This window comes from Suricata suricatta, chromosome 10 (assembly GCF_006229205.1).
Source record: "Suricata suricatta isolate VVHF042 chromosome 10, meerkat_22Aug2017_6uvM2_HiC, whole genome shotgun sequence".
NCBI classification, from domain to species: Eukaryota; Metazoa; Chordata; class Mammalia; order Carnivora; family Herpestidae; genus Suricata; species Suricata suricatta.
This window is the reverse complement of record NC_043709.1, coordinates 57,839,690-57,857,499: the sequence shown is the minus strand read 5'-3', so window position 1 is coordinate 57,857,499 and position 17,810 is coordinate 57,839,690. Positions and strand designations below refer to the sequence as shown.

Here is a 17,810-nt window from a genome sequence, read left to right as displayed (position 1 = left end):
GAATCAAAGAGAAATCAGTGGTCTTAAAGTGAATTCAAGAAAGGTTAAAAAAGATAAAGTAGAAGAAGGGAAAGGATTAAAGGTCCACTTAGTCCAGACAGGTGCTTCCTATGAAGTTGTTACATAACACTTGCATATTGTGTGAGTTCAATTACTATAACCAATTAGCTTTATTAAAGGAAACACATTGAATGAAAAGGATAGAGATACAGAATCCATGAAACCAATTTTCATATGTTCAATATGATATGTGTGACTATACATGCCTGGATTTCAGAAAAGAGATCACTACTGGATATACAGATAGAATTATGGTTACATATTGATTCTCTTCAGAATCAGAGGAATCAATGCATAGACAGACTCCCCAAAGTGTATAAACACCTTCCATACAATGCAACAAAAATTACTTTGCTATAGGGGTTGAATATAAAGTTGTAATTGATGAATGGGCTTTGAAAAACCTCTCTAGCAAGCCCAAATTATTAGTTATCTAAATGTATTTTATCAAGGATGAAGCTACCAGCAAAGATAAGATACTGGTAGTGCACTTTAAGATTTCAGCTTCAAAACAGACGAGAATGGCTGTGTAATATTCCATTGAACTATATTCATCTTCTTTATCCATTCATTTATCAGTGGACACTTAAATTGCTTCCATATCTTACCTATTATAAATTAAGCTGCAATAAATGTAGAGGTGCATTTATCTTTATGAATTAGTGTTTTTTATTTCCTTTAGGCAAATATCCAGTAGTGAAATTCTCAGTCAGCTATACTCAAATTTTTAAAAATTATTTTAAAACATAGAGAAGAATGCATGGGACTAAAAGAAAATTTTAACATTGTTGATATCACAATGCACTATCAATTAAACCAATCCATAATATAGACAGAACTTTAAAATAAATTTGAAAAATTCAACAGAGATACAGAATCCATGAATTATTGGATTGTGGTCCAAGTAAGTTGATCTATAAAAAATTTTGCCTTGGGGCACCTGGGTGGCTCAGTCTGACTCTTGATTGTAGTCCATGAGATCGAGCCCCATGTCAGGCCCTGTGCTGACAGTGCAGAGCCTGTTCTGGATTTTCCCTCTCCCTCTCCTGCCCACTCCCCTTGCTTATGCTCTCTCTCTCTTCCTTACAAAAAATAAATAAATAAGCTTTAAAAGTTTCACTTCAAAAACTACAAGAAGAATATTTACAAACTAAGTCCACCGGTATATTAATAATATTAATCACCAAATTGAAAAATAAATCTCAAGTGAACCAGTTACCTGCTTGACTTTGTCACTGTTTATCACTACTAAAGTTTTTTTAATGTTTTTATTTTTGAGAGAGAGAGAGAATGAGGGAGGGGCAGAGAGAAAGAGAGAGAGACACAGGAACCTAAGCAGGCTCCAGGCTCTGGCTGTGAGCACAGAGCTCACCGCAGGGCTCGGACTCATGAACCACGAGATCATGACCAGAGCCAAAGTCAGACACTTAACCGACTGAGCCATCCAGGCACCTCATCACTACTAAACTTTGACAGCCCTATATGCTCATAAAATAACTGATCTTTTTCATGCAGACTGGACAGAAGTCAGAAGTCAGAGATGAAAAACCATACAATAACAACCTTCATTCTCCTGGGACTAACAGATGATCCACAGCTTCAGGGTCTACTTTTAATTTTCCTATTTTTTACCTACTTATTAAGTATAACTGGGAATCTGGCTATTATCTCACTTACATTAGTGTCTTCTCACCTTAAAACACCGATGTATTTTTTCCTACAAAATTTTTCTTTCTTAGAGATCTTATTCACATCAGCTTGTATTCCTAGATACTTATATAACCTATCAACAGGTGACAAGACTATCACCTACTGTGCCTGTGCCATTCAAGCATTTTTCACTGATCTTTTTGGAGTTACTGAATTTTTTCTCCTTGGTACCATGTCCTATGACCGCTATGTGGCCATATGTAAACCCTTGCATTACACCATCATTATGAACATCAGGGTCTGTAGACGGCTCATCCTTTGCTGTTGGATGGCTGGCTTGGTAATCATACTCCCACCATTTAGCTTGAGCCAAAATCTGGAATTCTGTGACTCAAATGTCATTGATAGCTTTCTCTGTGATGTATCCCCCTTTCTTAAGATTTCGTGCTCAGACACATGGGTCATTGAGCAGATGGTTATAGTCTGTGCTGTGCTGACCTTCATCACAACACTTCTTTGTGTGGTTCTCTCCTACATACACATAATCAAGACTGTTGTAAGATTCCCTTCTGCACACCAAAGGAAAAAAGCCTTTTCTACCTGTTCTTCCCATATGATTGTGGTTTCTATCACTTATGGCAGCTGTATCTTCCTCTATGTCAAACCTTCAGCGAAGGAATCAGTGGCCATAAATAAGGGTGTAATAATGTTAATTACTTCCATCGCTCCTATGTTGAACCCCTTTATTTATACTTTGAGAAACAACCAAGTAAAACAAGCTTTCAATGACTCAATCAAAAGGATTGCCTTATCTTCCAAGAAATAAAGGAATGTTAAAGTTGATGATTCAAGTTTTCATAAGAGTTTGGCTTCCCAAAGCCTACATCATTAAGCTCCTAAAATAATTTGTTCCTTCCAAATCTAAAGTCCATTCAAATTAAATTTGTCAACATGTTACTTATATCCAGTACTTTTCCCCTTCCTTAGTAAGGTCGCCTCTTGTAAATGTCTAGTCTTGATTTTTTAATTGTCTATGAAGAACAAAATACCATATCACATCCAGCCTTATAAAAAGGGCAAACCAAGCAAGATTTTGAAAAACAAAATATGAATAAATATAAATGTTATAAAGTATTAGACTTACAATTAAAAATTAAGTAGTAGTGCTCACTGTAACTATTCTCTCCATACTTTCTTAAATAATGACTTGATTCATTAAAATCACTAATTCATACTAAATAATTGAAATAAAGTACAGAACAAAATCAACAATAATCATGCCCACAAGTAGCATATATCACAGAAAAAAATGTATACCCAAAATGTAAAAATAAATCTCTGTCACTATTAAGAATTCGGGGACAGGGCTGCCTGGGTGGCACAGTCCATTAAGTATCCAACTTTTGATTTGTGCTTGCATGATCTCGTGGTTTGTGAGTTTGAGCCCCACATCTGCATGGAGCTTGCTTGGGATTCTTTCTCCCTTTCTCTCTGCTCCTCCCCTTCGCACATTCTCTTGCTGTCTCTCTCAAAATAAAGAAAATAAACATTAAAAACAAAGAATTCTGAGACAAAATTTACATGAAAGCAACCAAAACAGCAATTCATAAAATTTATATATAGATCATGAAGAATTCATCTATAATGTTGAAATTAGCAAGATCACAAATAAGTTTCATAAACAAAGTGATAAAAACTCTTCTCAAAAGGACTAAGAAGTTATTTTTCTAAGACAAAAATGGTAATTGAGTTTGGGGAATCAGTATGTCTATTGTTAATGAATTAAGAATCCAAAAACCTGAAGGACGTATTGTTTTTTCAAATCTGTATTGTAACTTCAGCAAGCAAGCAAGCAATAGCAAATCGAAGGAAGTGTGTGGTACTCAGGGAGAAATTAAGAAAATTAAACCAACAACATATATGGAAGCCTTAGTAAATAGAACACATCACATGAATGCAACATTGCATTGCTAAAATAACAATAATTTTGTTTAAATATGTATATAGCACAACAAAATTATAAAGTTTTTTTTAGGTTATCATATCAACAAGTGGAGATTGGAATGAAGATGAGCCTTATAACACTAACCTTATTTAAAAGAGTATTGAATATTTTTATAATAATATGGTTATGACTCTAGGACCACACTTCTTTCAAAACAAGACATTACAATCAAATAGAACAGGTGGTAGGGAGCAGAATGCTGTCAGATGTTGTCAGAGATTCTTCTAATAGAAGTAGCATCCTCTGCTACCCAATGCATCAATAGTTCCACTATCATTTCTTCTATCTTTCTTGATCTACTTGCTCTAAAATATTCTTGACTCAAACTTGTAAACTAACTTGGACTACCTTTTCCAACTTCCCCATATTTCTTTGATTTGCCTTCTTTACTAAAAACCCTAATTTGACAAACCTGAATTCCCTACTTGCATGAAGCAGCATTTTTAATAATTCAACACTTTACTCTGTTGCGATTGGTTTATTTTTCAGTCTTCTAAAAACTTGTAGGCTTTTAGGACCCTCTAAAAGCTCTCAGGGAGAAATTAAGAAAATCAAATCAACAAACTACATGAAGACTTCTGGTATCCGCTGATCTGCCAAGAGTCATAGAGAGGCTGGAAACTTCTCTGACTATCTTGTGGGGTCAGGTCCATTCTGCAGCTATAGGAACTCTAGTGTTGTGGGCCCAGACGCTCAGCTCTGACAGTAATTAGGACTACAAGCATGGCTCTAGGCTTCTTGCATTTTTCAGTTCCAGGCTGCCTTCACCTAATCTCCTAATTCTCCTCAAAATGTCCAAAAGTGCTAAAAAGATATATCCTAATGTTAATAGCTAATATATTTTGTGCATTTATGTCATGCCTTTCCTTGGACTAAGCACTTTAAGTGGGTTATTTTATACACACAATGTCTATGTATGTAGATACTAATTTCATCTTAATTGTTTAAAATGAAATAACTGAGACTGGGCAGCTACTTGAGACTCCATTTAATCCTAAGGTATCTGACTCAACAGCTCTCCTATTACAAGTGATATTTTTCCTCAAACCCTTAAAAAGTTTAAAATAAAAGCTTTCCTTTATCTTTTTAACTAGTGCATCAGTAAGTACATTGAGAAAATAACCCCCTACTTGCATAATAATGATTCATAAAAGAACTGTGAAAATCTTTCATTATCTCTAGGGAAAGGCACTAGGAAATTATAGAAAGAGATTGAGGATTTTAATTGCTTAGACTGTCAAATTTATTCCATCTTCTCAGATAAAGTTTATATTATAAATATATATGTATATATTGCTATGTATATTTATACATAAATATAGAGAGAATATGTAATATAAATATAGGCTGTACATTTATATATATATTCTAATAAAGGTTTCTAGGAAAGATTTAGAAATTTCTTCAAGGTAAACTTTCACAGGAGGAGACAGTTGTATTCCTGCTCAAGTTAATGTGCAAATGGCATAAATTAAAAGCCAACTTCTGCACATTTCCTTGACTTGCCTATTTTACTGAAAACCCTAATTTGACAAACCTGAGTTCCATATTGGCATTTCTGGCCAGTGGTTCACTGAGACTTACAGTGTATGTCCCCCTCCTGCATGTACACATATATGTCCTCAGAACATTTGTACTTAGGTGAGGCCCATGGAAGATGCTGCAATACCCCATGCATAGCTTCTCATCCTACCTGCTGTGATGGGCACGAGCCAGACTTCCTGACGTCCAACTACCAGAAGATACATAGGGCCAAGGGTCTGTTTTATGGCCCCATAGGTCTACTGTGCCCATCTTTGGGGCAGCGCAGAAGTGTCTAAAATCAAAACTCCTCAAGAGCAGTACTCATTACATGACTGAGATGAATTAGTGTATAAATACACATTCTCCCTTGACCTTCCTAGTGGAAGAACTCTGAAGCATGTGTTTTACTCTTATCCTGAGTTTCCAGACTAGAATGGAAATATCTGAGTAACTGTGCTTAAGAATCTTGAGCTTCTAGATTCTCCTACACTCTCTGACTTAAAGAAGTGGTCCAGTATCCCTTGCTAGAAAATAACAGCCTCCTCCTCCTTGGAATATGTATAGTCCTCATCTGAAGCCAATTCATTGGAAGATGATCCTTACTTTCCTTAAAATCTGCCCTCACCTCAAATCGTGGCTTCTATAACAACATGGCCTTCCTATGGAAGTAGTTTCCCTTCTACAGAAGGAAAATAATTATTCATCAAAATAGCTAAAGTGTACTGTAGGAATCAAGATAACACACCTAAGAGTGGACCATGAGAATACTAGACTTGAGTAAGAGTTAAATAAAATGTTGAATAAGGCAGAGACTACTGATAAAGGAACATTCTTTAAGGACTCATAATTTCACATCCTGGTGAAAGCACCTAGAGCTAGTCCTAATGTAATGCTAGTCTGATTCCTTGAAGCTTGGACACATTGGAACCTACAGTAAATGAGGCTTAACACAGTGTTTATAAATGGTGCCCAAAGTCTCTAAAAGTTAGATTGGATTTGCCAACTAAGACCAGAGAACACACGAGCTCTGAGAAGCCAATAGAAATTCTCTTCACAAAACAAATAAGCTATGTTCTATTAGAAGCAACATCAGCATCATTGGGACCTTAGTCATGACTGTTCTTTGTAAATCAGTGATTTGGGCAAGGGAACCTGCTATTTGTCAATGATAAGATTCAGAGTATCAACAGCCAGGCAGCAACACTCACTGTCAAGAGCAAGGTGGACTAATTTTCATTTATCTGGGAATGGAAATACAGGGTCACTGACCTACAGAGCTCTTTGACGATATCTAATAGAATAAGACTGAAATGGGCAGCAAAAGAGAGTATTATTTAATCTGTGTAATCAATAACTTTCCAAAAGAAAACTGAGGGAAGCCGCCTCAATGGGAATTCATAGTCTCTTACCCAGTTTCCATACTTGAGCCAGTTTCCAATGTCAAACCTGTTATTGAATGAGAGTCCATGTCTTCTTGAGGAAGGATCCTGCAATGTCACAGAAAATACCAACAAAAGCTTTCTGGCCAATCCTTCCCCAAGAAGGGGTATGGTCATTTATCAGAGTAATTCTAGACCTAGAAAAAACACACTCCCCAATTTTTTCAAGGTGTGTTAAAATTGACCTCTCGGTCTTTGCTGGAACTGACTCTGACACCACAGAACACAAATGCAAGTAGAGTTTGTCTGTTTCAAAGCCAAGTGATAGAATCCCACCCAACCATCTTGCAGTAGGTCCAATGGCTCCACAGTCCCACCTAGTAATTATTTCTCTGGATCCTGAGTGTCTAAAATTCAAGGTGGACAAATTAGTAACTGTAAGATCTCTTTCATTCATTCATTGATCTATGCATATAAACCTGATTAAAATTGGCAGAATTAACAAAATTTTTTCCAGTGTGGTTCATAACCTGCCAGTTGGACAGAAAAACAGTACAAGCACTATGATAAACTGTCACTATATACTAAGGCATAATGTAGGGGTTAAATTTCATTCATTCTTCCCATACGACTATTCAATTGACATGGCATTAATCATTGAATCTTTCCTTTCTCCTTGCAGCTGTGAAATTGCCCTAATTCAGGTAATCAAATAAGTCTAGATCTGTTCCTGGAATTTCTATTTTATTTTGCTGGCCCATTTCTTCTTTTAAAATTTTCTTGTCCCAATATCACAACATCTTAATTGCTGTTGCTTTAGAAATCTTGATATTTGCATAAGACTTCCAACTTCGTTGTACTTCAAGATTGTGTAGCTATGTTTTGTCCTTTGCATTTCCATCCAAATTTAGAATAAGCTTTTGAAATTTCTTAAAATTAAAGTGCTAGGTTTTTGCATCACATTGATTCAATAGATAAACTGGGACGGAACTGACATTGTTACAACACTGAACTTTCTAATACATGGCTATGTATAGCTATTCACATCTTTTTATCAGCAAAAGATACTTCTACTTTATCCTCAGTTCTTACCATTACATATATTGGATTCTGCAAGATCATTGTTAATACTCTTTGTTGTGGGACATCAGTTTTACACGTCGCGGCTAGATCAAAAAATTAAATTTTGAATCTTTAATACAGTTTGAAATTTTTAAAAATCCTGTGATAAGAAGTTAAGATAGTTAAATATTGAATGACATGTCTGCATTCTTTATCATAAACAATATATAATTAAGAATTCAATTATTTTTCATTTTTATTTTTGATAGAGGGTGAGAGTAGGAAGGACAAGAGATCTGACACAGGCTCTACACTGCCTTCTAAATTTTAAACTCAAAGACAAATAAGATTTAGTAAACTTTAATTTTCCATATGTTCTCAGAAAGAGTTATGAGAGGTGCCTGCTGCTTACAAAACACAGTTGGATAATCCATTTACCCCAAATGAACTGCCTGTGTGTGTCGTGGGGTAGCAATGACAGACTATGATCTTCTGTGGAAATGGTACCCACACAGGAACAGTGTCAGTATCAAGAAGGGACAGAGTGACCCTTTATTATTTCATCAACTACTGGTGTTTTCATGGTGATTTATTTTTTTAAATAATAGTTTATTGTCAAATTGGTTTCCATATAACACCCAGTGCTTCTCCCCACAAGTGCCCCCCACCATGACCATCACCCCCTTCTCTCCTACCCCTCACCCTTCAGCCCTCGGTTCATTTTCAGTATTCAATAGTCTCCCATGATTTGTGTCCCTCTCTCTCTCCAGCTCTCTTTCCCCCTTCCCCTCCCTATGGTCCTCTGTTAGGTTTCTCCTGTTAGACCTATGAGTGCAAACATATGGTATCTGTCATTCTCTGCCTGACTTATTTTGCTTAGCATGACACCCTCGAGATCCATCCACTTTGCTACAAATGGCCAGATTTCATTGCCATGTAGTACTCCATTGTGTACATATACCACCTCTTCTTTATCCATTCATCAGGTGATGGACAATTAGGGTCTTTCCATGATTTGGCTATTGTAGAAAGTGCGGCTATGAACATTGGGGTACATGTGCTCCTATACATCAGCATTTCTGTATCCCTTGGGTAAATCCCTAGCAGTGCTATTGCTGGGTCATAGGGGAGTTCTATTGATAGTTTTTTGAGGAGCCTCCACACTGTTTTCCGGAGCAGCTGCACCAGTTTACATTCCCACCAACAGTGTAGGAGGGCGCCCTTTTCTTCACATCCTCACCAGCATCTATATTCTCTTGATTTGTTCATTTTAGCTACTCTGACCGGTGTGAGGTGGTATCTCAGTGTGGTTTTGGTTTGTATTTCCCTGATGATGAGTGACGCTGAGCATCGTTTCATGTGCCTTTTTTAAATGCCTGATTTCAGTTTTGCCTCTCCTTTTATTTAAATCATTCTAGGAGCGCCTGGGTGGTTCAGTCAGTTAAGAATCTGGCTTCAGCTCAGGTCATGATCTCTTGGTTTGTGAGTTCCAGCCCTGCACAGGGCTCTGTGCAGACAGCTCAGAGCCTGGAGTCTGGAGCCTGCTTCAGATTCTGGGTCTCCCTCTCTCTCTGAGCCTCCCCTGCTTGCACTCTGTCTATCTCTCTCTCAAAAATAAAATTAAAAAGTATTAAAAAATAAAATAAAAATCACTCTAGTTTCATATAATAAACTGATTCTTTTGTGGGTTTCCAGGGCAGCAGTTTTGTATATGTTTTAATAGATTCCTTCCTTGGTAATTTTTTAAGTTTATTTATTTATTTTGAGAAAGAGCGAAAACACAAGTGGGGGGGAGAGAGAGAGAGAGAGGAGAGAGCAAGAATCCCAAACAGGCTGCACAACACCAGCACAGAGTCCAACACAGGGCTTGAACCCACAAGCAGTGACATCATGACCTGAGCTGCAGTCAGATGCTTAACCAAATGAGCCATCCAGGTGACCCAGTATTTAATATTTTTATGTCACTGTAAATAGAATCAGCATTTTATTTTATTTTCATTTCCTAATTCTTCACTGTGAGTATAAATATACAATTTATATTTGTATGTGACCCGAGTGACTTTGCTAAAGTCAGTGTTTAATTTTAACATTTTCTCTAGATTCATTTGGATTTCCTATGTATGTGTATATCTATATCAATCAATAATCTATACCTATCTGTTATCTATAATAAGTAACACTTATTTTTCCTTTTTCAATTGGCTAACCTTTTCTTTATTTGGCCCCTTTAAATTGGACTAAACTATGAATACAATGTTGTAAATATAAATAATGAGAGTAGTTTTTTTCTCACCTCAGAGGGATAGCTTTTAATATTTCACCACTAAATATGACATGTGCTAGAGAGTTTACTTTTACTTCTTAGGTTTTCTGAATCAAATTAAGGAAACTCCCTATACTCCAAGGTTGTCAAGATCTTCTGATAAATGAGTAGAGGATTTTATCAAATGCTGTTTTTAACCTATTGAGATTAACATATGATTTTCATTTGTTTATATAATGAATCATTAATTTGTTTTCTAGTACCAAATCAATGTCACAACTTAGAATTAATTCAAATTGGTCATGATGTAATATCAATTTCATATATCATTAAATTTAATTTGTTAATACATTTTTAATTTGCCATATGCCAAAGAGAGATTAGTTTATAATTTTAACTTATTTTCTTTAACTTGACAGTTACTGATATCAGTGTTATGCTAGTTCCATAAAACTAGAAAAGGAAATTCTCTTTATCTATGCTCTGGAAATTGTTGTGTAAAATTTGATGTTATTTATTCCTTACATTTTTTCAGATCTTTTATCAGTGAAGCTACTTATGCCTGAAATCAGCTTCTGAAAAGATTTTATCAAATGCTGTATTTCCAAAAGCACTTGCCTATTACAGTTGTTAATATTCAATTATTTATACACTTCCAGAACATAAAATTTTAATGCAATTTATATCAAAATTCCAGCAAGATTTTTTACATATGTGGGCAAAATCAATGTAAAATTTGTACGGAGAAGCAAGATGACCTAAACAGGCAAAACTATTTTGGAAAAGAGAAGAAAAAGTAGGTGGAGTTAGCCCACCAGACTTCAAGACTTTGTCTTTAGTTACCGTGTTCTGAACTTCATGCTATTCACAGAGGACTGACACATAGATCAACAGAACAAAAGAGGAACTCAGAAGTACTCACACATCAATGTGCTTAACTTTTTATAAAGTGCAAAAGCAATTCAATGCAGAAGGATAGCCTTCCAACAAGTGGTACTGGAGCAAGAGCACATCCACAGACCAAAACAAAACAAAAAGAAGAACCTCAACCTAAACTTCACACGTTATATAAAAAATAACTGAAGGTGGATAATAGATTCAAATGAAAATTGTAAAAGTATAAAAATTTTATTTTGAAAGAACATCTGGGTGGCTCAGTCAGTTAAGCCTCCAGCTCTTGAGTTCAGCTCAAGTCATGATCTCACTGGAAGTTTGAGCCCCACCTCCTGCCCCATGCTGACAGCTTGGAGTCTGTTTGGGATTCTCTCTCTCTCTCTCTCTCTCTCTCTCTCTCTCTCTCTCTCTGCCTCTCAGAAGAAATAAACAAACTTTAAAAATTTTTATTTCAAAACAAAAAAAAACATTGCTGCATTCTAGGGCAACATAAAGAGAACAATCAGTGGAAAGAAACCAAAAGCACAATCCATAAAATGAAAAGGAAATAAATTAAACTGAATCAAAATTACAAGTATTTATTCTGTAAAACACACTGCTAAGAGGATAAAAAAACAATCCATTGACTAGGAGAAAATGTACAAATCATCTATCAAACAAAGGACTAGTATGTAAAATATATAAAGAATTCTCAACATCAAGTCAAAGTATAAACATAAAGAATCCAATTTAAAATGAGGAAAAGACACTAAGAGATATTCTACAAAATAAAATATATAGATGGCAAATAAATGCATGAAAATATTTCAACATCAACCACCTTTAGAGAAATGAATTAAAACTACAGCCATTATCACCACACACATTTCAGAATGGCTAAAAAACAAAAAGTGACAATATCAAAGTCTAGCAAAGATGTGAAAAACTTGGATCACTAAGGCATTGTTGGTGAGAATATGAAGCGGGATAGCCACTCTGGCAAACTGTGTTGCAGTTTCTTATAAGCTACTGCTTACGTCTACTATCTAGCCCAACAACTGCACTCCTCCACAGTGTAGCCCATAGATGTGAAAACACGCTCATACAAAAACTTATTCATGAATATTTATAACATCGTTATTCAAAACAGCCAAAACTCATAGAATTCAGAAGTTCTCCAACGGGTGCCTGATTAAATCCATACCATTTAATCCTACTCAGCAATGAAGATTGCTAACACATGCAACAACCTGAATGAATCTCCAAAGAATTATACTATATGCTAATTATAATACTTTAGCATGATAAATGACACACCCACAAGAGCCATGACAGTACTGAACAGAGCCATTTTAGGAAGAAAAAGAGGTGGCACCCCCTTTCCAGAAGAGCCATGCCACTTTCCAGAAAATCATATGCATGATTCTGTCCTACTTATTCTAACCCCACAAAACTGCTCTGAACACACCCCAAATGAGAAGTTGATCTGCGATTTTAGATCCCCACCTCTCCATTCTTTGGCCATTGAATAAAGTTTATGCTGTCTGATGCTCAGTTTCTAATTCGTTTTGGATTTATGACACCCAAAGTTCTTGAGAAAGGACTCTCAAGGAGTGACAGAGGCTTCTCCAGGGGTCCCAACCCCGTGGTGGGGAAAGGGAAAATCAAACTTTAACAGGTTTCACTTTAGCTGCATCACCCTTTCCTCAGGCTTTATCGACACTACACCAAGAAGACCCCATCCCCCACACCCTGGCCTATGATTTCTCCAGGGAGAAGCAGCCCAAGGTGGACTTCAAGCTTCGTCAACATTGTAAAATGCTTCCCAGGAGCCCCACTTGAGTCTCACTTTACAAGGGTTCCTGGGGGAATCTGTGGGACTAGACCACTGGGTATCAGATAGAAATGGAAAATGAGAATGGGATTTATAGTCATCATCCCTCAGGTCTTGCAGACCTCGGTCCTGATAGCAGTGACACTTAAGCAGAAAGGAGGCCCATCTCAAAGTGGCCTTATCTGCACAGGAAGCCCAACCGAAGTCTGCCTGATTTGTGTTCCCAGACAACAGGTGGTACCAGCTACAGAACCCATTTTACAGCCCTTCCTGGGCAGGGAAGGAAGTTCAATGCCACTCCAACAATTCTGCTTCACTGGAAAGCCTGGCTGAAAATGCCTGGTAGCCACCGAGCACATTCTGTTGCCCACCTAGGCAGGGAAGCAAATTGCAAGTCCCAACCAAATGTTGAACGTAGCCTCCAGTCCTGCCCCACCAGGAATCCTGGCCAGAGAAAGTGGGCAACTGGGGAGCCCATACAACAGCCCTGCTCAGGCAGGGACCCAGGCTTAGAAACCTTGCCCAATTGTTGAGAATAACCTCTGGCCCCACAAAACAAGAGAGCCTGAATAGAGATGCTGGGGAGTCTGAGAGCCAAATCTATGGTAGTATCTAGCCCTAGAGCCCATCCTACAAGCCCATCCAGCTGCCAGGCCTAGCCTTTGGCCATGCCTGATTGCTGAACACAGCCTTTGGACACATCCAGTCAGACAGCACAGCTGGTGACCGCCCCTATAATCACAGAACACAGTCTCCAGCCCCACTCAACAACAGAGCACCCAGCCAGTGCCCTCCTCCAGCAGCAGAGCACAGCCAGCTGCCTACCCAATCAGGAAGGCCAGCCTATAGCTCTGCCCAAATTCAGGCACAACCTATGGCCCCATCTAGTCACAGAGGCCTCACTGGACAGCAAAGCCCTGTCTGTGGCCCCACCTGAACAAGGACTCCAGCCAAGAGTGCCAACCAGTTGGGGAGCACAGCCTGAGACCCCACCCAACAAGGACCATTTATTGAAGCCAGTCCACAGTCCTGCCCAGTCACAGAGTACAAACAGCAGCATTGCCCTGCCAAGGAACAGAGCTTATGACACTGTGCAACCAGAGGTGACTGCAAAGCCCAGCTGGTGGTCCCACCTGACTCAGAGCCCACTCAGCAGCCTCACTTGATATGGAGTCCAGCCAGCAGTCCCCCCAAACCACAGAGCACAGGCAGTGGCCTGACCAACTATAGCCCTGATAACAAGCCTGCTGCACTCCATATTCAGTGACCTGTCCATAACCCCAGGCTGGCCTGACTGATGAAGGTCTTTTCCTGCCACACAGAACCAATAAAGCCTGGAAAATGAGACAGTTTCCTCTAATGTGCTGATATCAATGCAAGGATGCAGGATCATGAAGAATCAGATAAACCTGATATCACTAAAGGAAACTAATAAATCTCCAATAACTGACCTCAAAGAAATTGAAATATGTGACTTGGCTGATAGAGAATTCAGAATATTCCTCCTGATGAAGTGTAGTGAACCATAAGGACACAGAGAGAGATGACTCAACAAAACTAAGGAAATAGGGCATTAAAAAATGAGGTCAACAGAGGAAAACAGCACAACAAAGAAATAGAAACCATCCAAAAAGGAAAAAAAAAGCCAAAATCCTAGTGAAGAATACAATAACAAAACTGTAGAATTCAACAAAAATCTTCAACAACAGACTAAACCAAGCAGAAGAAAAACCAGTAAACTCACTTCTGGATATATATCTAAAGAAATCAGAATCTTGGAGAGTTACCTGCTCTCCCGTGTTCATTACAGTTTTATTCACAATAGCTGAGATACAGAAAAAACCTAAATGTCCATGTATAGATGAATGGATAAAGGAGATATGACCATATATGGATATGTATATACGAACATATAGTGAAATATATAAAATGGAATATTCTTCAGCCATGAAAAAGGGAATCCTGCCATTTGAAGGCATAATGCTAAATGAAATAAATGAGACAGAGAAAGACAAAACACTGCTTAATCTCACTTATATGTGAAATCCGAAAAAGCAAAACTCTTAAAAACAGAGTCGAATTTTGGTTAGCATGGGCTGGAATTTGGGAGAAATGAAGAGATGTTGGCCAAAGGGTACAAACTTCCACTTATAAGACAATTAAATTTTGGAGATCTAATGTACAGCATGGTTGTTATAGTTAATAATACTGTTTTATACACTAGAAAGTTGTTAACAGAGTAGCTCTTAAATGATCTGACCACAAAAAAAGAAAAGGTAATCATGTGACATGATTGAAGTATTAGCTAATATTTAGCTGCTAATCATTTTACAATGTATAGGTGTACCAAATCAACACACTGTACACTTTAAAATTACACACTGTAAGGGGCGCCTGGGTCAGACTTCTGCTCAGGTCATGATCTCACGGTTTGTGAGTTCAAGCCCAACTCAGGCTCTGTGCTGACAGCTCAGAGTCTGGAGCTAGCTTTGGATACTGTGACTTCCTATCTCTCAGCCCCTCCCCTGTCTCTTTCTGTTTCTCAAAAAATAAATAAATGTTAAAAAAAATTAAACTTACACAATGGTATATGTCAGTTATACTCAATAAATGCAGGGGAGAAAAACTTAACAAAGAATAAAACAATTCACTACCACCTTCTGCTGACCCACTCCTTGGATTTCAAAATTTGTTCAGAGAGGAGGGGCTAGAAAATCTTTCATTTTGATTTTCTAAGACATAATAAATGCTGATATTTCTAGGACAACAACAAAAAAGAAATTATACTTTTATTTCTGTGGTACCATTATGAAAATTTATATTTTCCCCTTTCCTATCCTATCTTTTACTTCATAGCTGGAACGCCTTCATCTATGCTTTGAACACAAATTATTCATTTCTTAGTGTTTCTGTATTCCTTAAGAATTCAATTTCATAAAAGAATATTTGCTCTTCCACTTCAGATATTTCCTTTCCTTCCAACTATGACATAATTAATATGTCCCTTTTTTCTCATGTTTTCTACAAAAAGGCTAGCTTATTCGTTGTTGAGAATTATGATATCTTCTTTTAGAATTATTTTAGTATAAATTCAAATCTCTCAGGCTCAGTTAATCACGAACTTAAAGTTTGGATTTATCAAATCTCTTCTTTGTCATCGCAAGAATGATACAGTCGGAAGTAAGTCAGAGCTACAAATAATCATGTAATGAGAATTTTATTTTTACAGTTTGTTCTAGTAGGAATGAGCAGAAACAGTGCCTATTATGTGCCTGGAAGAAAGCCATCATGAAGAAAAAGAACTCGGTTTTCCTGGTACAACTTTCCAACAGCACCATTTGTGCCTCCTGATGGCCTCATTGTTCATGCAAATATCCAACCCTTACCATTCTGTGCTAAGGTATGTTAGCAGGGTAGGCTGGGTTTCTTTTCTAACTCACAGGTTTTCTATTTCTTTCCTATGTGACAAGACAAGGATTGGGATCCCCTTACTGTTAATATTTTTATTTTTCTAACACATTTCAGAGAAATACCTTAAAGTCACTAATGTCCGGCTGTCATCCTTCCTTCAATGCCACTAGACTCCTTGGTTACAACTGTCATATCTTCACTTAGCCTCATATCTCATTTCATTTATTAATGTTTCTTTGGGATCTTAGGATACTGCTTTCCACATTCTGGCGGGCTTTATTTTCTCAGATGATGGATCCCCAAGTCAGTTACCTTGAAGCATGCCACAACACTGATAAAATGAGTAACTTTGCAACCATTTTCATAAGGGCTTCCTAAACAAAAGATTTTAAGTGTGGTAAACCTAATGGGATTATACACCTCCAACCTGAAATATTAAAGTTAATTATGGAATAGTAAAATTAATATTGTTGTGACCCACTAAATGCTCTTATTTGTTTTGTCACAGATACTGACCCTTCACATTCTATTACAATGTTCTATGCAAGTTAGTTTGATCAAATATCATTAGTATCTTCTGATTATTAATCCCTGGGTAATGGTTTCTTTGTATTGTTTTGTTTCTTTTCCCTTATCAATAAAATCCCTTGAGTGTGCAACTAATTAAACAATATAAGAACACTCACATTTTTAGCATACAATATTAACAGTGAAATATCCCCCTACCTAGTGGATATAATAACCCTTTTATCATATTTTCCTGGATTTTTTCCATTTCCATTTCCAAATGTAAAGAATATAAGAATAAATTTCACTTATATTAAGAAGTGTTCACAGTAAGGCTAGAGAATTTATCTTAAAATAAAATCAAATATATTAGTACCCAAATCCTGAACTGGTCTAAGTTCAAACTTACATACAAGGGTGAGGTGAAAAGAGGAAAATTTATAAAACTACACCATATAGTCCATCTTTTTGCATTAACTTACAACTTAAAATCATTTTCCTTTCAATTGCTCACTGAAACAATATAGTCCATGCGCTGAGTACATTCATAATCCATTATTAGGGTTGTTTTTTTTTTGCCTTTTTTTCACCTCCTAGGAGAAAATATAAGAAAACTCAGGAATTAAGGTAAATGCTTTAGAGTTTAGATCTTTTATCTTTAATTGTAAATTAAGGTGGTTTTGTGGTAATCAAAAGCAGATGTTTGTAAGTAGCTTGATTTTTTTTTTAGTTAATCATTTTTTTGGTAAAGAAATACAAAATGTATAAAAGGTACCTACTTACAAAATGCACCTAAATCTGTCCACTATTTTTTATTAATAATATAAATCTAATATAGCAATGCATAAGTTGAGGGAAAAAAGACTAATGAATGATCTCTAGAAAGAGAGAAATCTTCACTCTATGGCCTTCATTTTGCTACATTTTATATATCAATTTCTTTTTGTCCAATTATACCTTCCTAGAGAGATATTTTTCTATTCAGTAATTTTAAAAAATAGGAGTTATGAAGATGGAGATTTCAAGAGAATAGATGTGAAAAGAAATACACTGCTTCCATTTAACAGCCAATAAACACAAAGTAGCTTTAGACAGAAGGTATTATGAATTACTTTACATAATTTTTCACTTGATTCTGGAAATCACTGTGATATTCAGACAACCTTCTGAACTAGGTCAAATTTTTTTATTTTTTTAAATCAAACTAGTAGAAAACTATTAAAGAGGCTATACATAATTTTT

At 36.7% G+C, this 17,810-nt stretch overlaps 1 protein-coding gene across 1 annotated transcript; it reads left to right on the top strand.

Annotated features, from left to right (window-relative positions):
• Positions 1-1,600: 1,600 nt before the first annotated feature.
• LOC115304674 (olfactory receptor 6C2-like) lies at positions 1,601-2,536 on the top strand. The gene has a single exon (XM_029954947.1). The coding sequence runs from the start codon at positions 1,601-1,603 to the stop codon at positions 2,534-2,536; it is 936 nt and encodes a 311-aa protein (XP_029810807.1).
• Positions 2,537-17,810: the final 15,274 nt, after the last annotated feature.

Coding starts and splice junctions, on each gene's coding strand:
- LOC115304674 (XM_029954947.1), top strand. CDS start 1,601: ATGAAAAACCATACAATAACAACCTTCATTCTCCTGGGACTAACAGAT.